Below are 24,721 nucleotides of genomic sequence, written 5' to 3'. Positions count from 1 at the left end.
CTTAGAAAAGCTTTCAGAGGCTGAGGTTTGTCACCAACTGCATATTAAAACTAAGAAATACATTCATGTTTCTAAGCATGCAAAACAATTACCTCATGCATATTTGTTTTCAACTGCTGCTTCTTCAGATCTTCTATTGTTCTCTCACAATCTTTAAGTTCATTTTGTAATTGAGAAACCCGGTTTCGTTTTGACTTATTACTGTTCAATAAACGTTCCAGTTCAGCCTTCAGTTCAAAGATGATTTCGTCTTTAGAAAGTTCATTATCCACTTGCTTATTCTGTCCAGCACTAATGAAAATTACCAAAAATAATTTCTTTAATAATCTAAAAATACTGGAATGCTTAAAGTGTCTGAGGCCCCCCTGCTTAAAGTGTCTGAGGCTTTTCAATCTCCCTGCCACACCATTCCAGCTTCTCCTCCAAAGAAGCAGCTGGAACAGCATAGCAGGGAGACTAAAAAGCTGCAGCATGCCATGCACCACTCCAGCTGACAAGCGCAAAGGCGCTGAGGAGCATCTTTGCCCATCTGCAATGCTGGATCAAGGGGGAGTGAATGGGGGGGCTGCATGCCACCAAAAGGCCACCAGAGCCAGCATTGCAAGCTGTGTTTTGAACCACAGTGATCCAGAGTAATGAAGAGATATTTAGGCAACATTCCAGTAATTTATATTTATCTGAAAGATGGTCACTCAGTACCTGTGAAGTCTTGTGTTCTTGTTGACCTTTTTAATCCCCAGGTCTACGTAAGAGTCAGTCATGCCTACATTCAGTTCTCCACCTGGGTCACTGAGGAACACACCGTGTTTTGCAGCTGATTCATACAAAAGAATTTCTTCTTTTAATTCTTTTAGCTCTTCCTAAAAATACAGAAGAAACATAAAACTTGAAGACAGATCAACAAATATAAAACAGGTTAGCAATATATGCCTGCTAGTCTTAGCAATGACCCAAATATCTGTGTTACTCCAAAATTACCCCATCTCAAACACCAGAGAGTTATGTTTCTTTCAAAGAAAAATTTACTGTAGGCATATTCTACTCCTGAATGGGACTACCAGTGGTCTTCCATCCAAGGGACTGACTACGTATGTACAGGCTACACCAACTATGAAGTAATATCAGATGTTCCCAAACTATAATAGCTTGGAAACATCTGATATTAAAGAGGGTCCCATTATCTTTTCTTTCTTCTAAAATAGAACAAACTGTATTTCACGCTTGGATAATATTAACAAGTTCACTTAGGTCTCTGTATAGCCACAGAAGAGACAAGACAACAAGATATTCATGGTTATCTTCTTTGGGCATACTTCTCACACCTATAGATGTGTCAATTTAATGCCATTTTTCCACAGCATATTTAAATTGGTTTAAATCCCACTTCAACAATGAATGAAGTCTTTGACAAGTCTGCTTTTCTTTGACTCGGTCTCACTATATAAGAAGCAACAGTTTCTTAGGATGTCACAAAAATGAATGGGATACAGATTAATCAAGTACTTTTTGCAAATTTAAACCATAATCTTATGCATGTATACTCTGAAGAAGTCCCATTGAGCTTAATAAGATTTGCCTACTAGTAATTGAGCTTCAGAAAATAGCTTTTTTAAGGCTGCAAACATTATTGACAATAGGAAAAGTGAACATCTTTCACTCAAGTTGCCAACTTTGTAATGGCAAAACATATTACAAAGAGGTGCCAAGGTGCACACACTGACATGTTTTTGCTGTAGCAGTTCCACAGATATGGTGTTCCTTTCCTGGGGACTGGAATTAAGCAGGGTGCTAGTATATTTCTTGGTTTTTTAATGAGTTACTCATCCTACCAGGACAGTTAAACTTTTACTGTATTTAAGAGGAAAAATAAACCTACCTGCAGAGCCTTGTTCATTTCATTGCTTATCAACTGTGCAGACTGGGCTTGCTGAAGCTGAATGCGTAACTGATTTGTCTCCTGTACAAAGCCTAAAAGAGAAGGAACTGAAATTAACTGTTATCACGAACATACAGTAAGAACTGCTGGGGGTGGCAGCACAACCTTGACAAGAGCAGCAGTACTTAGAAAAATGTACCAGAAACCTAAATTATAAAAGGTTCCTGAGAGTGGAAAAGAATCACCCAAATAGAAGAGGATATGGATATTTTGGCTATATATTCATGGAAAGTTATTCCAGCTCCCAACTTCTAAGCAGCAACTTCTCTAACACTTGAGACTGTAGCAGCTTTATTTCCTTTGATGGTTTTTCCTCATACATTAAAGTGTAATAAATGATGAGTAAGAAAGACATGTTGAATGTTTGCTTTTCTTTAGCTTACCCAGAGCTAAAGGAAACTGTGAAACTATGCCAGAAATGCAGGATGAACAAGGCTGGCTTGGTAAAGGAGTTGAGACTTTAAAACCCAAGACATTTAAAGTGTACACAGTTGCACCTTTAACATACTTAAAGAGGCATTTCACAGTATTTGTTTAGCCCGAAGGAATATTTTGCAGTCTGAAGTTGGCAGAGTATGAGTCAGTTAAGTATCACCTGTAATGCTCATCACTATTTCTATATTATACAAGGTTGGTTTAAAAAGACCAACGTTTTTCCTCTATTGCATTTTTTTAACCACACAAGAGGTCTCTCTCCACCTGTGAGCACCAGAATTCTGATCAAACTGCTTTTTAGGGTGGCACCCTAAGCAACAAGAAATGGTGCTTAATCTTTGGCCAATATAACGTAATGTGGTTTTCAAAATCCCTACTCTCAGAAAACGCTTTTCAGGCTGATATGCTCGGCAAAGACCACCTGCACATCTGCCATGGAATTATAGTATTTCCTCAGACTATTCTGGGATATGTTTTAGAGCATGCACACAGTTCATGTGCAGCATCAGCTAAATACATGGAGTCCAGCCATCAGCCAATGCAGCCTGAGAAAGTAACCAAAAATGTACCCAATAATGTTCTGCAGATATGCACTGCAAGGGGAAAACTGGTAATCACCAATAACGAATGCAGTTGCCTTCCACTGGGTCAGACCATTAGTTCATCTAGCTCAATTTGCCCCAACTACAATGACAGGCAGTAGCCCTCCAGGGTTTCAGACAGAAGATTTTCCCAGTCCTACTTAGAAATGCCAAAAGTTTGTCCTGGGACCTTCGTCATACCAAACATGCACTCTAGCAAATTACAGATTTCCCCAAATAAAGAAAAATTATATGGGTACTCCCTTCCCCCCCAAAAAAACCTCCACTCTTTTTTAATTGCCAGGAACCTTTGAACAAATTTAGGATATTTTAAAGGTGCTGAATAAAAAATGGCATCAGCTTTGCCCAGTTGGTTCTGGTTTGGGTGTACTGCATAGCCACCTTAAATGCCAATTTAATATAAGCAGCATATAAGGTGGCTATGCAGTACGACCAAGCCAGAGTCAATCGGACAAAGCCTATGCCATTTTTAAATTCAGCACCCCAAATATACCTAAAAATAAGTCTAACCTTTACAACAACAAAATGTGTGTAGGCCTGTTGTATTTATTTAAAATATTTATATCGCACCTTTCTCCTAGTAATCAGGAGGCACCCAAGGTGGCTTATTTATTTTACCCCCACATAATAGTAGCCCTTTTCCCCCAAGGAACTCACAATCTTCCTACTAAAGCCTTGAAAATTTGTCCCACAGGAAGTGAAGTTTGGTTTTTCATGTGTACTAAATTTTACCCCAATGGTGGTATCCTTATTTAGCGGTCCTTTTTATAACACAACATAGTTTTGCAGGAAAACAATTCAGAAAGGACAAACCCATCTGCAGGAGATTTGCGCACTGGTTTTGGCTTTCTTCTAGACTTCTTGAGAGTCGATTAATTATTTCTGTTTTTTCCAATTTGCTTTCTTCAAGGGTTCTTTCAAGTTGTTTCATCTGCTCCTTTTGGTGACAGCAAAGTTCTGTCTGATAAAAGATATTGTATAACTTATAAACCTTACTTCATTCACATAAATAAAATTTATTAAACATTGATTGAAATCACATTTTCCTCCTTAGCTGGCACATTTAGCACTCATAAGTTTAAAAAAGCAAGGTTAAGCCATTTATGCCCAACATTGCATATATGAAAGAGGGATCAAACGTGTACACCTGGGGGCTGGGCAGAAATGGGTTGAGTAGCCTGGATCAGACAGTGAATTTTGTCATCTCTGTGGATTATTTACATGACGCTAATAGCACTGCATAAAGTATGGCCAGTCTACAATGCATGGGAAGAGAGAGAAAAGAAGAAATTGCCATGTTTAAAATTTTAGTTACAGATGAGCTGGGGGACCAAATAAAACCTCATATATACAAATAGAACAAGACATCTGTATACTAACAACAGAGATACTAAAGTTTTCAGATATACCAAATCTTGTCTTGAGGACTGCTTGTCATTTTGTATTCATCCACATTTTCTCTTGGGGGGGGCGCCTCAAGGGGCACTTCTTAGAGATTCACCAAGCAAATAATAGGCCTAGTTGTGAAGACCCTTTTAAAAACACTAAGTGTTACAGAAACAAAAATCTAACTCTTACATTCCCATCTTGTTAAGAGTTTCTGGCAGACAACTAGAACCTTTGAAGAGATATGGGCACTTTTTAGGAGTCCACAACTAATTTTATAGTTAATTACACCTAAACATCCACTTTTCCCTTCCCTGTTTTTCCCCAACTCTGTTTTTAAATACCTACTGCCAAGTCCAAAAACATTATTTATAGAATTTATATCCTGCCCTTCTGTCCCAGTAAAGGGCACTCAAGGTGGCTTACAAAAGAAATATAAAAACATAAAATATATAAATGTATAAAAATAAAACATTTTAAAAAAACACACACAATAAAACTTGGAACCCAAATTTAAAATAAATTTAAAAATAAAAAATCCACTTTATTAATGGTTGTTGCACTCCCAAACCCCCAACTCTCTCAAGATGTCAAACACATTACCCTTTGGCAGGACTGACCCATAAACCACACAACCTCGACCACATACTCCACTCAGCATTCAGTCACTCTCACTTCACAATTAAATAACTACATACAACACCCCTTCTCACTGAACTCTCTCGCCCCCTGACCCCCTCTCACAGAGCGAGAGGTCCCCCACCTTTCCCCCTGCCCCCTCAAACGGAGCCAGAGATCCCCCACCTTGTCCCCTGTCCCTCTCTCACCAAGAGAGAACACCAGCTTGTAGGAACTCCTGGAGTTCCTTAATCCAAGACCAAAGGTTAACACTCCTGAATGATAACCAAAACTCACTCTGACACCTCCTCAACCATCCACTCACAATCCTGCATTCAGTCTCACACAAACACTAATGCTGACACATTATCTCATTCTATATTAGTAATTTATTCAATATCAGTGGTTATAAAAAGCTGGAGGTAGTACAAAACATAGGTCTATTTTTACTTTGTATTGTGGAGAAGTATACTTGTAGTTTGTAGACACTAGCAAAGAATTCATTAAGTAAATAAAATTCCTGTCAGGAAATCTTATGCAATAAAAATTAAGTCACCAGAAGGTATGCCTAAGGGGACAGAAATAATAAGTCCATCTCCATATAAAGGCATGAAGAAAAGAATTTAATATTGGCAGCAGAACAATGTAAGTCAACTGGCAGCACACACCAACAGAAGAGGCCTCCCAGCAAAAAATCAAGTGATGTGTGTTTTACTTGCTATGTTTGCTAAGAAAATCAAACCAACTCATCTGGCACAAACCTCAAAAGGCCCAATTCACACATTCAAGCAGCAATGCGGGCTGCTTCAAATAGTCATGACTTTAGATGGCCACCCATTCACCTGGAGCAGTTTATAGCAAGTTCATAGGACCATGGAAGGATGGGGGTCACAGGGCTGCAATGAAATGGTAAAAAATGGCAAACCTCAGAAGGAGGCTCCACTTCAATCGTTACTCCTACTTTCAAAATTGGACTAAGAAAGGCAGCCTACTACAGCATAGGCTACCTTGAATCACAGAAGCAGTTGCAGAAAAAGGTTTTTTTAAAGGACAAAATCTTGTTAACTGCTTGCAAAATGGCAAGCACCAAAAAGCACTTCTTAAAAGTCTCACTCCCACCCCAGCTAAATATGCTTATACAAGTACAACCTGTATAAGAAAGTGACTTTCAGATCATCTTTCAGACTCTGGCAGTAAGTTCACATTAAACAAACCGTGCCATATAGATTGGCTGTATAGAAGATAGTATCTTCCTACTCTAAGAAGCATAGAATGTAGACCATAGTAGCATTTTAAAAGAGTATTCTAAAACATGCATGAACTTTCTAGTTTCTAGAACTTATATCCTCAGGTGGTGGACTGGCCAATGTTGATAGGAAGCCCTTTTATACACAGGAGGTGGAGATTATCATCTGAAGGCACCAGCAATAGTTTGCTAAGTAGCAGCCTACACTGGCTCTCTTAGGTTTTTCTGGGTCTATGAGCACCACCTCCTCAAAATGCACAAAGGAAAAACACAAGGTCAACAGAAGTAATAGTACTAATAAACTCCAGCATCATGCCAACAGCATGTTAAGGTATCTTCCATTTTTTGAGGATATTTACAGCACAATCCCATGCATGACTACTCAAAAGTAAGACCCACAGCATTCAACAAGGCTTAATCCCAGGGTACTGTGTTTAGGATTGCAGCTTTAGCAGATTAACTTTCATCTCAAGCCTTCAACATCTGCAGGTCTTTTTACTCCAGAGCAAGGAAGCTTCAAAGTTCCTTCAGACTTACTTCAATTGAGGATCACAGACTTCCCTGCATTTTTAAAGGAGGTTTATCTGAATTTCATCTACAACACAAAATCTGTTGTGTGTGTATAGTCTGTACAATATTCTGTCTGGAAGCAAATCAAGAGTGAATGGGTGGGGTAACCTACTTGTTTCAATTTTTTTTTTTAATGTTAAAGCCATTAGCTCTGGTCTGGTTACACACATCGAAGTTCTATGATTTTGTAGCTCTAGCACACTTTGCAAGTAATTAGTATTTTTAAAGGAAGAGTTTGGAAGTCTATCAAGAGAAGGCAAAACGTTGCTGATTTACGTGCTTATTTTAAATACATTCATATGGCAAGCCCCAATCTGACCTGTTCCTGGAGCTCTGAATGCTTCGCATCAAGTTTTTGCTGCAAAGACAAGACTTGCTCTTCGTTTTTCTGTTTTAGTGCTGCAACAATAGTCTCATGTTGTTCTCTAGCACGTAGAAGAGCATCAGAGCGCCGGAGTTCCAAAAGCTGCTGCTGCAAGCTTTCCATGGCAACCTCTGCAGCTTTGGCCTGTTTGACCAGCTACCAAAAGAGTAATTTGCACAACGTATTAACATGCAATGAAAGTTGATTACCGGTATGTGAAAGGTACCAACACCAATTATACAGCAGTTTGACATCTGTCCTGGGAGGAACATGTTGAAATCACACTGAACAAGAAGTATCTCCTGTGCAGCAGCACAGCACAGAAGGGTGCCAACAATCTCCCCCCATTTCCCCCCTCCCTTTCTTGTGCATGTCAAAAGCAAACTGGGCTGGCTGGGGTGCAGAGATGTTGGTTTAGCAAAGTGCATGGTGGCCAACAGTAATATTGAACACCTGCTCAAAATTATCAGTACAACATCTTTTCCCCAAGGCATTGAGAAAGGGTTGGGCAACAGGAAAGGAAGCAAGGAAAGCTGTGCTGCAATGCATCATGGGATGGCCCCCCTTTTCTCTCCATATGAACGCCAATGGGTGCTATGGGACAATTTCTGCTGGGAAAAAAGGAAGAGTGATCCACCATCTAGCTGCACAGCAACCAGGCAGGTCATAACCTCTCTTCCTTCTCCAAAAACTAATTATTCCCCCATTCAGCTTCACAGAAAGGGGAACACACCTCTGCCATTTGGCTTGAGGCTGTATCAGAAACAGAAAGAGGGCTTTTACCCATCCTGTGTGGGGGTTTATATCAAATTCCGTGAACTTCCAAGTCTCATGCCACACATGCTGGACAATATTTAACAAGTAGCTGTAAATAGTTCATGATGTGAACATTCACAAAGTTTCCAGTAGCTACAAATACAATAATTACTGTACCTGCGCCTCATTGGCAGTCAGCGTCTGAATCTGGATTTCAAAAGCTTTTATTTGACCTTCAAGTTGAATTTCCTTTTCCTTGCCATTTTGATAGAGTTTTTGACTTTCCTGAAGACTAAGACACATGCCATCCTTTTCATCTTTACAAGAGAAAGCACATAATTTTGATTTTTAAAATTGGAACATACTCAGGGGTATAGAGATTATAATGTAAACATTTGTTGTTTTTTTAACAGATATACAAAAGGAAAAAGCAAACCAGAAGAGCACCCACCATTTCAAATTCTGTTTGCGTCCACTGGAAATGAAGTCACTTGCATACAATGCCAAACAGGTTATAAAGCAGATCAGAGGCCAGTAAACATGTTACATAGAGGAAGCCCTCTGCCACCAGAAGTCAAGAGTTCTAACAGTGCAGTGACCAGCAGGGGGAGTTGGGGAACATATTTTCTCCAAATCAAATATATATTATTATATATTATTATATTATTTTAAACATCAGGTGCAAATTTAGGCTCAGATTAAAGTAGTTTTAATTTCAAAAGCATCATATTAATTATAATTTACAGAACATACAAAACAACCTTATTCCAAGTTATACCACTAACCCAGGTACAGTGGCATCACTAGGATTTGCGTCACCTGGTGCGGGAGGCCTGCGCATCACCCCATGTAGTGGGCGGGGCAATGCCACAGGTGGTGGGCGTGGTGACATACCATCGTCCTGCCCCCACCAGATTTTTGGCTGTACCTTTTGTTAGAACACAGATATTTCAATGTGGTTTGTTTCATTGCATTCTGCATGAAATTATGCATTGATTGATATATAACATGATGTTATTATTCCTCCAAATTCTGATTTTAGTGATTTTGAAAACTTGTAGAGTCTCACACACATGCACCCTGTGTCAACTTACTAATACTTTATTGCAGCAGTTCTCAAACTTTTAGCACTGGGACCCACTTTTTAGAATGACAATCTGTTCAGGACCCATTGGAAGTGATGTCATGGCCAGAAGTGACATCATCAAGCAATTAAAATAAATTATAAATAATTAAATTAAAATAAAAGTAAATGAGGGGGAGCCAGTCCTGTTCCACCAAGTGAACCTACTCTGAAGTAAGTCCTATTGTGGTCAATGGGGTTTACTCTCAGGAAAGTGTGGGTAGGATTGCAGCCTCTGAGCCCAATCCTATGCATGTCTACTCTGAAGTAAGTCCCATAGTGGTCAATGGGGCTTACTCTGTAATCTGCCTGCAATAACAACCCCAAAAAGAATCAGTGAGATTTTCAACCCTCCCAGTGCCCAGTTTAAAGTTCTTCTATTTCAGGCATATCCATATAAAGACCCACCTGGCTTTGCAAGTGCAAAATAGAAAACTTTCCCCTTACCATTCAAGCCTCTTTTTTGTTCGTTTGGGGGGGGGGGGAGGCTGCCTTCTGGAGCAGCTCCATCGATCAGGACCCTTCCGGTGACCTCACATTCCCCTTTGCCTGGCCTGACCTCCAGCCAAGGCATGTCTGCCTACTCATGAGTAAATGCAACTGTGAGGCTGCTTTACTTTCCATAGGGCTCCATAGACTGGGAGGGAGGCAGCTGGGAGGGAGGAACCTCCTTCTCCGGTGTTTTGGGGGGCTGTACTCATTGGATGAGGACCATCCTTGGAGCTTCTCAGCCTGTCTCAACTAAGGCAAGTCTGCCTACTTGCGAGTAAACACAGTCACGTGGCTTCATTTCAGGCTCAGACTCGCGGCTGGGGGGAGCTTCTCAGGTGTTTTTGGGGGGCTGCGTTCACTGGATCAGCCTGCCCTTTCCAACGGACTATGGCAAGTACGCCTACCCGCGAGTGAACACGTGATACTGCTCACTTTCACTTTCCATAGGGCTCCATGCATTTTTTCCTTCCGGTTTTTTGGCCATAACTTTTGAAGGAAAGGAGCTATTTCATTTGTTTTTTGCAATGCACTCCACTGGCCATTCCACATGCAACAGTGTATGGCATGATGCGGTAGCTCCTAACCCCGTGATGTTAGCATGTCCTCCCCCAGGGCGCATCATCCGGTGCGGCCCGCACCCCCCTAGCGACGCCAGTGTCCAGGTATACTGTCTATTCCCTATATAGTCTACTATTGTGCCCGGCAGCAGCCCATCAGCATCTCAGGCAAAGTCTTTCCCTCTGCCCACTACCTGAAAACCTCTATCTGGAGATAATAGGGACTGAATTTAGTGACTTTTGCATTCAAAGCATATATAATATTAACCAATAGCTCCTCACTTGATATTGGACAAAATAATAGAAGATAGTTATTTTATATAAAAAAGAAAACACGCACTAATATTGTGTAAGTGTTTGTGTGGTGCTCTCATGGGCAAGTTCTATAGCTGGTCTCGTGCTTCTATTTGGACCATAACCTCTCTGGAGTTAAGCTCATGAGTGAGGGAAGATTCCTGGATGCAGACAGGCAACTTTAAATGCAACCGTATGCTATATCCCCCTCTTTCTTTAGAAAGTTTTGTTGCTTATGTGGGGTTTGCCTCCAGACACTAATGCAATCCATACCTCCTTAGCTTCAACAACACTGTAGCTCTAGAATCTCCCAGACAAATTACTAGGCCTCATGATTTGATAGGCTCATCTGGAAAACACTCCATACCAGGTGAAATACCAGATAATTTTAACCCATTCTGTATTGCATAGCTACATCCTCTGTATCCCAAAACAAAAATAAGGTAGGAGCTTATAGGAAATAACTTGAAATCATTATATACTACACATGCCCAATGAGGCCAGTGTATAAATGAGGACAGTGAAGACCTACTCCCACAATCACTTATAATTTAGGAGCCTGACAAAATAGGAACACACACACACAATGCCTAATGAACATGTCCCTGCAATCACCCACATGTGCCCAACTAGAAGGTTTAAGGTGAAGGAAACTGGAACACACCATGCTGTATCCTGGTTACCCCACCAAAGGATGCTCATCTTCTTTCCAAAGATCTAGATTACTTGGAGAACAAAACCCCAGTCCCATAGCAATTTACCTTTGACCACTGCAAGCTGATGAGACAGGTACCTAATCTGCTGTGATCTCTCTTCCAGTTGTTTATTAAGCTCTTCTAATTGTCTCTCTTTCGCTTTATTAAGAACTTGAAGTTGCAGAATCTGCATGTTGTCTGAAGAATCTGTCGATTCAGATAAAATTCTCATCTTCAAATCATGTTTATTGCACACATACTCCTCTTTATTTTAAGGAAAAATTAGGATTAAACATCCCTTCTTAGAGGTTTTAATGCAACACTTACTCTCAGCAGTGGCCAGGAATTCTTGCTGCATCTTTTCAAATACTTCATTTCTTCTTGTTCCATCTGGAGAAATGGGAACTGATTGCTGGATGTTATTCGGATATGGTTTATAAATTACTTTGTAAGGCTCACCAGACTGGCTGTTAGTTGTATCTGAAGTTCCAAACTACAATTGCAACAAAAGCATAAAATGCAAAAGGAATACAAGCTGCTTCTTACAAGATATTTTCTATTTGTACCATACAAAATATACATATATTGCACCATACAGAAGAGAAGCTCATGTGCAAGTTTTCCCTTTCCCTTTCGCACATGTGTGAGTCCCAACTCATACGTAAAGGGAAATCTAGGGTCATACCACTATATGTGAAGAATTTGGATCACTGATTTCAACTGAGTTTCCAAGTTTGATTTAAGGCAGTATTTATCAACATTTGCCCCCTGCCTTACCACTTTGCACGGTCCACCTACTGGAAGTACCACTAGAACTAACTGGTGATGACAATCACTAGTTGCTTCCAGGTTGGGAGGCCAGATGCGACATTACAGACATTGGTGGGAAGGTCAGGGCAGACAGAAGGGCTTTTTTGAGTATGCAAAAAGCACATACTGGAGGTCTGCCCATAGAGCTGAGCCTTCTACAACTGTTTATTGTGTCACATTGCTGGTCTCACTGCCTGGCAGTGGGTGTCCAGGGTTCTTGCAAGTACTACCAGACACTGCCTCAAGTATCAACAGTGGCATCTGAATCAATGGTTGAGAAACACTGATCTAAGGCATTTTTACATGCACCAATAGGATTATTTCCTCCAACCCCCTCCAAAAGGTTTAATTTTATATTCAACAATCACAAGCATACTCAATTTAGAGACTGCAATTGTATTTTACAGTACTTTCAGTTTGAAATACCTCTGATTGTTACAACATAAAACAGTTGAATATTGGGACATGAAATAAGAAAACAGCCTAATCAATAACCCACATACCTTCTTGTGTTCTTTCTTAGTATCTACAAAGTTTGCTATTTTGTTGTGTTGGTTATTGAACTCCTGCTGGTGGCCATTTATGTAAGGTCTAAAGTTTTCTGGAAGGTGATACATGTGGTTTTGCTGGTAGTGGTTTGGTGCATTATGTCCATCTCCTCTGATGTGTACATCATCAGACTCATCTTCACTGGCCCTGCCAGAGATCTCGTACATGCTTTTATCTTCTTCTTCACTGTGATGGCCAGGCCAATCATTGCCATGCATTTCACCCTGGATGTTTCCTTGATCATATAGAAAGCGTTCAGCAGCATACACATTCTGACTCTGATTATAGTCCTGCAAATCAGTTAAAATTAAGTCAGTACTACTGGGCTACTAGGTATTTTCCTAGATAAGCTAATGAACACTTACAACTTCACAGCAAGTGGTATCAAGTTGTGTTTTTTTAAAAAAAAAAGCATATTGTCATTCCAGTCCACTATGTTTTCAATTTACTTACACTTTGTACATTGGTAGCAACTGGATGATCATTCCATATGGTAGCATCCTGATCCCAAGGTTCATGTACTCTAAACAGAAAGCAAATGGAGTTTTTTAAATCCTGTTAAATATCGCTTTGTGACTTTTATGTATCACTAGCTATGTTTTTTTCAGTAGACTTATTTTTCTGCTAATGTTACTCATGCAGTTCTTTTGAATTTCAGGATGTCACTGCTTCCAAAAGTATGTGGGGGGCGAGGGGAGAAGGGGAATAAACTGAGAGTCCCTTACAGCTCATGCTCCTCCGGTGTACCACAGTCAGAGAAGTTGGAGAGGTGATCTCCACTGTCTTCCAGCATATCATGGGGAAGGTCTGTCAATAGCTGTTGCAGCTGAGATAAGACATATGTAGATGCGGAGAACACAATTATTAACACAGTTTCTGAACTTTACAAAACAAGAAGAGCCTCCAGTACACCTTCAACATATAGGAAATAATTTGTGGAAAAGCAAATACTGCTCTGAAGAATGAATACCCTAGATGGCTACAATGGAAGTTCATAGGTGCAGTGTCCCCCCACTTTTCTGCAAAAAAGATAGAAACTATTTCCTCTTGCAGTCAAGACAGGTATTAAGAGAAGAAGGGAGAACAGGGCATCATAGTGGTGAGGCACCCATTTATGGGAGCCAGCCTGTTGCAGGCATGACTTTGACAAAGATACTTTTGACTGCTGCCACTCAGGCATAATGAGCCAGAACAGAAATCAATTTGTTCAGAACCAGATGTTGCAAGGTCCAAAAAGCAAGACTCAGTAGTCAAGGGTGATCGTTTGCAAGCTTTTATTTCATTGCTAGCAATGGGCATCTCATGGGACTCCTGTCCAAAGCATTGAGAGCTAATATCAATCGTAACCAGACCCTTTATAACATTTTGGGTCCTTTGTTTGAAGATCTGAACTTCCCAGTGGCTGAAGTTTGACATCATAAATGGGGCTAACTCTTAATAGGCTGTAGATAGCCTTCGAGACACTTGATAGGTGAACTTCAAGTTACAGGTTTCCAAATAAGGTAAAATTAAACAATTAAACATACTGAATTACAAAGTTTTCAAGAACCAGCAGGGGATGCTATAACATTATTTTATCCAGGACTGTCCTTCTTGGCAGAACTTCAAACCCATTTCTTGGCATACATTCCCTTCAGACTCTTAGGATAGCCTTGCTTGAACCACCTGTACTATCTCTCCTGAATTCCTTCCTGTTTTTAGCAAAACACTGTGGGGCCCTTTTCGAGGCAAAGTCTTTTAAACTTCCTTTTAACAGTTTTAATCTATGTCTTAATTCTATTTGTGACCAGTTACTTTGAGTACATTGGTATTGAGGGATCTATAGTGGTGTATATCCTTGCTAGAAGTGACCTCTTCCCTTCAGTGGCTGGCTAAGGCTTCAACCAGCTTCTTGTGATTTTTCATATATTTTATATGAAATATATTTCATATATTTAACGTAAAACAAGCCAAACTTCCACTGCATCACATTTTCTTTTTAAGAAATCCTTCTCCCATTTACCTTCAAACAAGTTACTCAGATTTCCTAGGCAAACTGCTCTCTCTCTGCACCTCCCTATTCAAAACTGCACCAACCCCCTCTAGCATTCATTTCTCCATTTCAGTTGCAATTCAAACAAAGACTGATTCTCAAGGATGCTCTTGTTTATCTAATTAAATGTGTTGTCTTCTGGCCAGCTAGCTAGACGCTATATTAGTCTGCCAAGAAACATTTCCAGCTGATAAGCCAGCAGCTAAAACTTACTTCTAATGACTACAATTGTTGCATATATGTGTTTTCTCAGCTTGTGATATCTTGGCTGGTCGTATACTTCTGCTAAGTTGTAGCCTATCTATCTTTGCCTTAGATACGACTCCCTTTTCCAAATTCCAAAGCATATCAACACAAGACTTTGAGGCCCAAGGTCTCAGCTTCTGTGAAAACAGCTTCTAAATAATTCTTTCAAGCAGCTTTTCTGTGAGACTAACTATGATTTTTAGATGAAAACAGCTTTCACTATTCTATGTGCCTTTCATGCTCTAGCAGTGTGGCTTTTAAGCTTTTTGCCCCAATGGCATATTACCCTGGTCATACTGTCACCTTCCATCACAAGCACCATAACAGAAACATCACATCAGAAAATCTCAGCAATTTTTAATTCCTTATTTGAAAGATTTATATTCCACATTACCTCATATAATATAGGGAGCTCAATACAGTTGTAATTGCCTTGTTAACCAATTGCCTACAGTTGATTTATTATCATCCACACTTGACTCATTCACCCAAGTCTTTCCCTCTCCTCATTCAACCCAACACTCCAGCCACTCCCTGAACAAAGAGCTGCTCCTTTCCCTCCCAAAGTAGTTTCCAACTCCTAGAAGACATGGAGGAGCAGGCGGGACAACTTCCATTCATGCTGCACTATTTCTCTTGCATATTAGCAAAGAAATAGCAGGAAATGATCATGACATTATACAGTGGTGCCTCGCATAACGAAATTAATTCGTTCCGCGAGTCCTTTAGTTATGCGAGTTTTTCGTTTTGCGAAGCACGTTTTCCCATAGGAATGCTTGAAATTTAATTAATGCGTTCCTATGGGCAAGAAAAGTCAGAACAAAGTCAAATTTGGTTTACAAAGTGTTTATTAAGTGCTCTTTAAAGGCATACATACTGTACAGAGGATTTCAAAAAGGGGGGGATGCTGAGTGGGGAGCTTGAAGGCTGTAATCCTGTGCACACTTTCCTGGGAGTAAGCACAATGGTACTTACTTCTGAGGAGACATGCACAGGATTGTGCTCTAAGCTGGGGAGGACAGAGCAGCTGCACTCAATTGCTTGCTTTTGCCGTGATCATGGGGGGAAATGTGAAGGAAATGGGGCAGTGAGAGGGTGAATGAGCGATGGGGGGATGCTGAGTGGGGAGTTTGAAGGCTGTAATCCTGTGCAAGCTTTCCTGGGAGCAAGCACAATGGGACTTACTTACATAAAGATCCGCCCCTTACTAGGGTGGACGGGATCATAAACTGACATGAAGATCCGCCCCTTACTAGGGTGAAGGGGATCATAAACTGGCATGAAGATCCCCCCTTAAGTCAAACCAAAACAAAAATTCGTCTTGCGAAGCAGGGGTCATAAAAATTTGTTGTGCGAGTTACCAAACTTCGCAAAACGCTTTCGTTCTGCGAGTTTTTCGCTGCGCGGGGCCTTCGTTATGCGAGGTACCACTGTACTAGTATGTCCTGAATTCCTTAGCAGACCCCAGGTCTGCCTTTTCTGTCTGTAGGGAGAGCCTGAAACCGGAATTCTCACATAACTGCCAAGAATCAGAAGTCTCTGCTCCCGTATACCCCTATCATAATTATAGCTGTATACAATTTAATTGTTAACTGAGCCAATTTAGGCTGAAAAGTTGAGTATAAACATAGTAACTCATGCAGGATCAGATATAAATTTTACACAGTAATGTCCCTGCACATAGGAGATATTAATAAGGCAACAAATTATTTCAGTTGATATCAAGAAACAATAATGCACTCTTGAAAAGGGAACTGTTTTCAGTTAATAATGATACAATATTTTCAGTCACTTACTTAGCCCACAGAACCTACTTTTCAACAGCTAAACAAAAAAAGTCTTCTTTACTTACTTGGAGCAAGGAATCTTGTATAGAGTGTACCTGTTCTTCCAAACCTCCGAAGAGGTGGTTTTGGTAAACATATTGGCTCTCAACTGAGGCATCTGTGCAGTACATTCTTTTTTCCTCACAAGGTTACTAAAAAGCTGTACACACAACACAGAAGCAGTTACTGCATCTAGCTTTGGCACCCAAACTTTCTATCTCTCCACACTAACAAAACCTATACATGTTGCGTTAATTAGAGCAGAAACATCCGCCTGCAAAAGGATGATGGGCAAGTAGAAGAGATAATATAAAAACTACGTCATCCTGGGGAGCATTAGTAACCCCCCCCCCAAAAAAGGAGGGTGGTAAACACAAACAATACTAAACTAAGAACACCAAGAAAATGTCACTTCTGCTTTTTGGTAGGAATTTACAATACTTTACTCAATAGTTCCCAAACTTTTTAGCATTGGGACCCACCTTTGAAAAAAAAAAAAATTCACTTTATCAGCCACTCAAGCCTTTGCGGCTATAACAGTGATTGGGCAGCAGTGCTCCCCACAAGTAGCAGGTTGTTAACCCCTGAGGCACATAGCCTAATCTACCCTAGCAGTTTCACAAACAATCAAAAATTGGGTCATGACTCACTGATGGGTCATGGACCCATAGTTTGTGGAACATTCTGAAACATTTAGATGGCAATGTATGATTTGTCTATTTTCTTGTCAAAAAGTGTATAGTAGTTTCCAGACACCTCAAGACAGACACCATCAACGATTTTTGTTCAATTATGCTTAATAATTATTTCCAGATCACCTATGCCAGGGTGGCCCAATAAGCAGCCCTCAAAAAGTCATACTGCACCCACCACCTCTTCCTGCTGCAGCTTCAACAGCTTTTTTATATCCCTGCTGCGCTGAGCATGGCAGCACAGGGCAGGGAAACCAAAGATCCCCACCACACCCACTGCCGCCTCCTCCTCCACCTGCTTCTCCTACCGCCTCCTCCTTCGAGTGACTTCAGCAGTTCAGAACCCAGAAATAATTGGCGGTAACATCATCGCATCACCGCCAATTACTTTCCTAACTGCCCACTTGGACTGCAACACCAGGGTCTTGCGGCCCCCCCTTACTATTCAAAGTTGGACCACCCTGACCTATGCATACCAGGGCACAGTCCTGAAGCCTTAGGCTCAGAGAATTTAACATATGAAGAAGCATCAAATCAGATTATTTCTACAGCATGAAGTGGTATAGCCTTGACACAGGTTTACCAACTCAGTGAGAACTGGGGATAGAAGGAAGGGTGGCACTATAGTAGCCCGAGCAAAGAACATTGCTGCTAATCAACTAAGGTCGCAATCCTACCCCTTATGTCAGTACTTTCCAGCACTGATATAAGGGCAATGCAGCTCTGAGGTAAGGGAATAAACATTCCATTACTTTGAGGAGGCCTCCATAAGTGCCACCCAACTGCAGGATGCAGCACACATCCCATTGGCACAGCTATACCAGTGCTGGAAAGCACTGACATAAGGGGTTAGGATTGCGCCCTAAAGATATTTTTAAAAGCAGTCACAAGAGATTGTTCTACAGTATGAAGAGTGGTTTAAAAAAGAAAAGTATCCCAAATGTACTAAATTCCTTTTGATTGTGAACACTGCAACATTCACTGACAAATTAACATCCAGTCTTACTACACTGAGAGAGATCTATATCTCCAATACTGTGAAAGAAAACAAGACAGGATGAGTCACACAAAAAAGAGCATGTCTGTCATTCCTTTCCCCTCAAATTGCCATTTCCTTATTATTCAAAACTAAACTGGGACACATACACTGCTTCATGCCAGAACCAACATCAGCTGACAGATCTTTGTCCAGAGAATCTGCAGTTCTCTGGGGGCTAAACAGCACAGGTATCTTTACTAAAATGTAATTCACTGATTCAATACTCTGTGGGTGAGTCCACCTGATCAGCCTCCGTCCTGAAAACTAGCAAGTAGCAGATACTGGATTTTTTCCCACATACAGGTGCATCCTCCACTCATTTAACAGATTAGGGACTAGAGCAGAGGTGAAAGTGGAAATGGTTGAAAAGAATAACCTGGTCTTTTTTAGTCTTTAGAACAGGGGTGTACAAAGTTTTTGGCAGGAGGGCCACATTGATTCTCCCCCCAGCCCCCCACACAGTGTCAGAGAGACAATCTACATTTAAAATTTGAATAAATTTACATAAATGAATATATTAAAGATGAACTTATATGAATGAGTGAAGGTTTTGCAATAGCTCAAGGCCTATAAAAGGCCTCGCACAAACCAAGGCTGGCCTTTCCTTTGCTGCCGCTGCTGCATCACAGACGTGAAACAACAAGCAGTGGAGGGAGCCCTCATCCCACAGCTCACATGAAAGATCAAAAGTCGCACTCACGCTGAGAGCAGTTGTGTTGGGCCAGTGTGGGCTCCAACAAATCTCCAGAGGCTCACTGGAGACTGGGGGCTCCCTGAGGGCCGGGGTTTGGGCACCCCTGCTTTAGAACAGCAAAGAGAGGTTGAAAGATTAGAACATGTGTTGAATGAATGACGTCCAGGTATAATCGAAATGTGTTGAAGGAGTGGATCATCAAAAAATGAACCGTCAAAAAGCGGGGGATATCTGTACACAAAGCTTCCACAGAAACTTCCACAAAGCTTCCACTTCTAATATGCACCGTAATAACTACAGTAAATATGCTTAAATATTGCCCTCACTAGCCACAGAATAAAACTGGATTTACCGAAGACACATACTGAAGTGCTGCACAGAACATCAGCTGTTCTCTCTTCCCATTGAAGAGAGGCACCCACATTCCTAAATAATCCACATACAAAGAGGCATAATTCACACTTCTCTTACAACAGCTGACCCCAACATCCCAAGAAACTTTAGGTGTAACAAATGACAGAGACACTTTCAAATAGTGTTTTTAATAAGGAGCTGCTTGGATGACATCATGAGAGTCTTAGGGGCAAATTCAAGCAGTTTATGACCTCACTAGAAATCTCTCTCTCCAAGACAACAGCATTAGCACTTAAATCAAGAAATAGATGAGTAACTTCTCCAGGTTGGGACTGCATGATAATGAAGACAGGCAAAGTGTAATTATCCAGGACAGTATTTAGAAACTGAGAAAGACATTACTATTCCTGAAGATATACAGTAAGTTGGAATTATTGTAGAAATTGTGCTAAAAAGTCAGTTAAACATATAATACTGATGTTAACTGGGCTGTTAGTTACAAGACTTGAAACTGTAAGATTGTTATTATTGAATGAAAAATTCATACAGAATTCCTAATTTTGGACTTATAACTACATAATTTTTTGCCTTTTAAACCCCTGCTAACTGGTTAAGAGGCACTTTTTCAAGTGGGTGCTCCTCTTTTATTTAGCAGGGGGAGACTAACTGGCCCACCTCACCCCAGCAGTGTCTTTTCTAGTGGCTGCTGGTGTTGCATCTTTTTAGATTGTGAGCCCTTTTGGGACAGGGAGCCATTAGATATTTGATTTTCTCTGTAAACTGCTTTGTGAACTTTTTGTTGAAAAGCGGTATATAAATACTGTTGTTGTTGTTGTTGCCTTACAACAAACAAGCATACATACATACATTCTGATTTTTATTTTTACAAGTATTGTTTTCTTTTAAAAGAAACTCCAAACTTTTCAGTAGGAGGGCCACATTGTGTAGTTTACACATTTTCATAGGCCTAAAAAAATCAGTTTTATACAGGGTGGAAGCAAGCAATGCATGGCATTTTGTTTCTAGTGAAACCAAATTTGTTATTACTGACACATGTGCAAAAATGATGCCATTTCCTCACTGTAATCATTTCACAGCATTGTTGAAAAGTCAACACGTGGAAACCCAATTTGTTTTAATCGGCAGGAGTGAAGTTAACATTGAATAATTATGGTTTGAGGGTCTTAAAGCATATGGCCCAGGTGCCTGAAAATGAGGGTTAGCCAGGCTGACACCATTTAGAACATATGGAAAACAGTGCAGTGGACAGAACTGCACATGTTAAGTGCCTAACTGTGTGTTTAGGAAAAAAATATTTTAAGTTGCTGAGGGTCAGATAAATCTTGTGGCAGGTCAGATGTGATCCCTGGGCCATTATTTGGACACCCCTATTTGAAAAGCATGGTTGAAGCAAGGAGTTCAAGGTTCTGTGTTTTCACAGCAAAATCTGAACCATGAATAAGAGAATGTACAGACAATAGAAAGTCCACAAGTTGCATACGGCCCCGATGTACATGGTCAATAGGCACTAATCAAACACCAGAGAGTGTCCAGTCTTGTTTAAATAAAACAAGCAATTTTGGTCCTTATGGTTGCAGCAGAGATGTGAATTAAAGCCTTAAGTCAATCTTTTTCAGATTTCTTAATTTCCAACTTTAGGATTTTTTCAGATAAGAGTGCCACAATTCTAGAACAAGTTATACAACAAGAACAGAAGCTGGGCCCCAGCACGGCAGCTGCAATACACAACAAGCAGGGTCAGTCATGTTTTCATCTCAAGATTCACTTCCAGTGTGATACTTGGGACTGAACAAGGGTGCAAACCTACGTAGAGGTGTTTGAAAATGGTGCCATTTATTTTACTCAGAAGCCCACTGTGTTCAGTAAGTCTTAGGCTGTAATCCTATCTTTCTTACCAGAAACAAAACACCTCTACATACATATTTACTCAGAATTAAATCTCACTATGTCAAATGGAGTTTACTCTTTGGAATGTGCACATAAGATTGCAGTCTAACAGCACAATCCTATGTCTGTCTACTCAGAAATAAGTCCTACTGCATTCGATGGAACTTAATGGGACTTTCATCCCCTTCCCCCAAGTAAGGGCGCAGGGGCCACAATGAGTCTCCTTCATTCTGCACTAGCTATTTTGCTAGCATGCCTGAAACAAAGCATAGAGCAAGGTTCCACCAGTCCCACCCCTGCCCTGCCTTCCCCCTGCCCCAAGGCCCTCACAGCCACCTGGAACTCCTACTGATCTGGAGCTCAGTGCTGGTGCTGAAGTTAAATAGGATTGAACCCTTAGTCACCTACCCCAATGTAAAAGAAACATTTAAGGTCTTAACATTTACCTCTTGCTCCCTTGCATAATCCTCTGGGTCATATTCCTCATCTTCATGCTGCATTTGTAAAGCAGCGCTGTCAAAGTCAAGCGACATTGTTCACCAAAGTGTATCTTGTTACATCTGGGGAAAAAGCAAAAATTATACAAGATCCTCTTATAATTAATACGGCAAATAAAGGTATACTAAAGAAAAATATTACATCAGGTAAAGACTGATATGCAGTTCAATTACCATATGACAGTCAGTATCTGATTAACAATCGTTAATTTGTACCAGGATACAGTTATTTATCCTGTAAATATATGTGGTATATTTACACATGGTATAATCTGCGTATACAAAGATTGTTGATCTGTAAAAAAAATGAACCCGGGTACAGCCATTCACATCAGAATTTGTACTGCTGTGAAGCCCCTACCCCCTTCCCTTAGCAGAGATTGCTATTTTTGAGTCTAGTAGTCAAACTAGTCAAGCCACAGCAGGACAGAACACAGAAGAACTAACACTAACCCCTTTCCTAGAGCCACTTCATGCACAAGGTCTCTTTCTCCTGCCTATCTGGCTTCAGACTAGGCACTCACATATCTTGATGACTTCACCCTATAAAGTTAAATGAGCCTCTGGATCCCAAGCCAAGGCTAACACCTGAGAAGTGTGACAACCAGATCAAGGTACCTCTGCCAAAAAGCTACATTTCTTTGTCTGTACCCAGGATCAGCCCACAGCCCTGCCTTTGCCCAAAGCTCAGGGCTGCATGCAAAGGCAGTACTTTGGCTATGCCCCAGAAACCCATCTGTTCCCTGGTCAAACTCTTTTGTTTCCTTCCAGGAAAACAGCTTCAGTGCCAAGTTAGGAAACATTTTGTTCCTCAACTCCTGGCAGACCCTCCATGTATGTGCAGTTAGTCCTCAGAACCATCTGTGAAACTCTGATCTCAAGTTCCTCCAGACTCCACCTCCTTTCCTGAGTTTCTGGGCCACATCCCAGATGCTTGGTTGGATCTATAACCCCCCAGGGACTTCACTCCAAGAGTCTCAAGGTACCCAGCACCTCCATCTGGGATCCCCAGCAATCCTCCCCCTTTTGTTAAACAAACTAAGGTTGAAATTCTCTACCAGGAGCCCTTTTGTTCCCTCTTAATCTCTCTAACAATTCATCTAGGCCCTGGACCATTCAGGAGGCTTTGTCATGGTGCTTGCCTAAAGAGGCATCTTTTAAAGGCTTAAAATGGCTTTTAAGAGGCTTTTAAAATCGTTCCCTTCTACTTCACAGTGTGGGGAGAGCAATTGTTCCTCTTCTTCCTAGCACAGCATCTTTCTTCCAGAAGCTGTGGCTGGGTTCCCTCCCCCTTCCTTTTTGTGGGTTCTGAATCACTTTGGGACAGGGAACCATCTTTTCATTTATTCCACTATGTAACCTGCTTTGTGAACTTTCTGTTTGTTGAAAAGTGGAATGTACCTATTTTAAAGAAATAAATTCCAGTTTAGAAATGGGGCAAAAGAGAAAAACACTATTTTTAAAAGAACCACCACAACTTTAGCAATGCCTCAGGTTGCCAGATACAAAATGGAACAGAGTGCCTATACTTTTAACCAATGTCTTAAAGAGGAATTTTGGCAGGTACACCTTTTTAAACCCTTCCAATTTGAGCTGCACCTGCCAGATTACCTCTTCTATTCCATGGCTAAAGGCAGAGGCACTCTGACCCCTTTGGGTGTGGTCACCCCAGATACAGCTTACTAGTTACAGGTGTGTTTTTCTGATACAGGGTCAGGGTGACCAGATCCAGAGAGAGGCAGACAAGAGTGCCTCTACCTTTAACCAGGGTAGAGAAGAGGGAATTTGGGCAGGGGCAGCTTTTTAATCCATCCATGTTGAGCTGCCCCTGCCCAGATTCCCTCTTCTCTGCAGTGGTTAAAGGCAGCAGCAGCAGGTGCTCTGCCTGCCTTAGTATCTGGTCATCCTAGCAACGTCCCCATTTTCATCATAACTGAGGGCAGGAGGCCTGCAACAGCATCACATACTTTTTCACACCAATAAAACTTTACACAAACTTACTTGGGAAGGAACCCCGCTGAATACAGTGGGACTAGCAGTGAGGAACAGCAGCAGCACTTGTAGGATTGCTTAGGGAAAACTAAGAACATAAGAACAGCCCCACTGGATCAGGCCATAGGCCCATCCAGTCCAGCTTCCTGTATCTCACAGCGGCCCACCAAATGCCCCAGCATGCCTCTAGCACTGTGGTGCTAGAGCCCACTCCTATGTGTGTCTACTCAGAAGTAAGTCCCATTATAGCCAACTGGGCTTACTCCCAGGTAAGTGTGCAGAGCAGTGTAGCCTGAGAGCCCCCTCCTGTTGGGGGTCTACTCAGAAGTAAGTCCCATTATAGCCAATGGGGCTTACTCCCAGGTAAGTATGGAGAGCAGTGCAGCCTGAGAGCCCCCTCCTGTGGGTGTCTACTCAGAAGTAAGTCCCATTATAGCCAACGGGGACTTACTCCCAGGTAAGCGTGGAGAGGAGTGAGACATCCTCGCCCAGCACTTGCAAAGAGTAGGCCTGATGCGCCCCGTTTCCATGGCAACGACCAACAGCTTCCCCCCTCCTTCCCTCTGGGGTGACCGAAACCCCCCGCAGCTCCGGCCACGGGAGCACCCGCAACCCCCAACCCGGCCAGGGCGCCTCACCTACTCCCGACGCTGCGCACCCCTCAACGACTATCCCTTCGCCCTTCCACGTGACAACCTAACCCGCTTCCTCTTCGGCAACCGGCTCGAACTTGACTGATACAGCCAGCAGCCAAACAGCAAACAGATCTTCCTTCGAGGCCTGCAAAAGGGGGCGGGGCTTTTGTTCCGCCCTCATGGACAGTTTGGTTGCGCTGCGCTGGTTCTCTTTTTGAAAGCTGGCGCCGACGGCCGGCGGGAAGGGGATCTGGCCGGCAATTGCCTGAAGCCCTCAGCCAATCGGATGCGGAGATGGTAATTAGTTGGAGTCCGGAGGCAATCGCATGCCGAGCTGGCGACTGGCTGGCGCCCGAAAGCCCTCAGCCAATCG

The 24,721-nt window shown here is 41.6% G+C and overlaps 1 protein-coding gene across 2 annotated transcripts in view; it reads right to left on the bottom strand.

Moving 5' to 3' along the window:
• The window catches only part of CEP152 (centrosomal protein 152), a 46,015-nt gene extending 21,586 nt beyond the window's left edge, over positions 1-24,429 (bottom strand). For both annotated transcript variants that reach the window (XM_066635581.1, XM_066635582.1), the window contains exons 1-13: positions 24,352-24,429; positions 21,671-21,784; positions 13,159-13,259; positions 12,887-12,956; positions 12,388-12,723; positions 11,402-11,567; positions 11,141-11,281; positions 8,091-8,230; positions 7,113-7,313; positions 3,787-3,934; positions 1,877-1,968; positions 700-860; positions 93-291 (exon numbers count right to left, since the gene is read on the bottom strand). In XM_066635581.1, coding sequence (XP_066491678.1) covers positions 93-291; positions 700-860; positions 1,877-1,968; positions 3,787-3,934; positions 7,113-7,313; positions 8,091-8,230; positions 11,141-11,281; positions 11,402-11,567; positions 12,388-12,723; positions 12,887-12,956; positions 13,159-13,259; positions 21,671-21,757 — 1,842 coding nt within the window. In that variant the 5' untranslated portion in view covers positions 21,758-21,784; positions 24,352-24,429. The remainder of the gene's footprint in view (positions 1-92; positions 292-699; positions 861-1,876; positions 1,969-3,786; positions 3,935-7,112; positions 7,314-8,090; positions 8,231-11,140; positions 11,282-11,401; positions 11,568-12,387; positions 12,724-12,886; positions 12,957-13,158; positions 13,260-21,670; positions 21,785-24,351) is intronic.
• Between the last annotated feature and the right edge of the window lie 292 nt (positions 24,430-24,721).

This window comes from Tiliqua scincoides, chromosome 8 (genome assembly GCF_035046505.1).
Source record: "Tiliqua scincoides isolate rTilSci1 chromosome 8, rTilSci1.hap2, whole genome shotgun sequence".
Taxonomy (NCBI): Eukaryota; Metazoa; Chordata; class Lepidosauria; order Squamata; family Scincidae; genus Tiliqua; species Tiliqua scincoides.
This window is presented reverse-complemented; position numbering and strand designations above follow the sequence as displayed.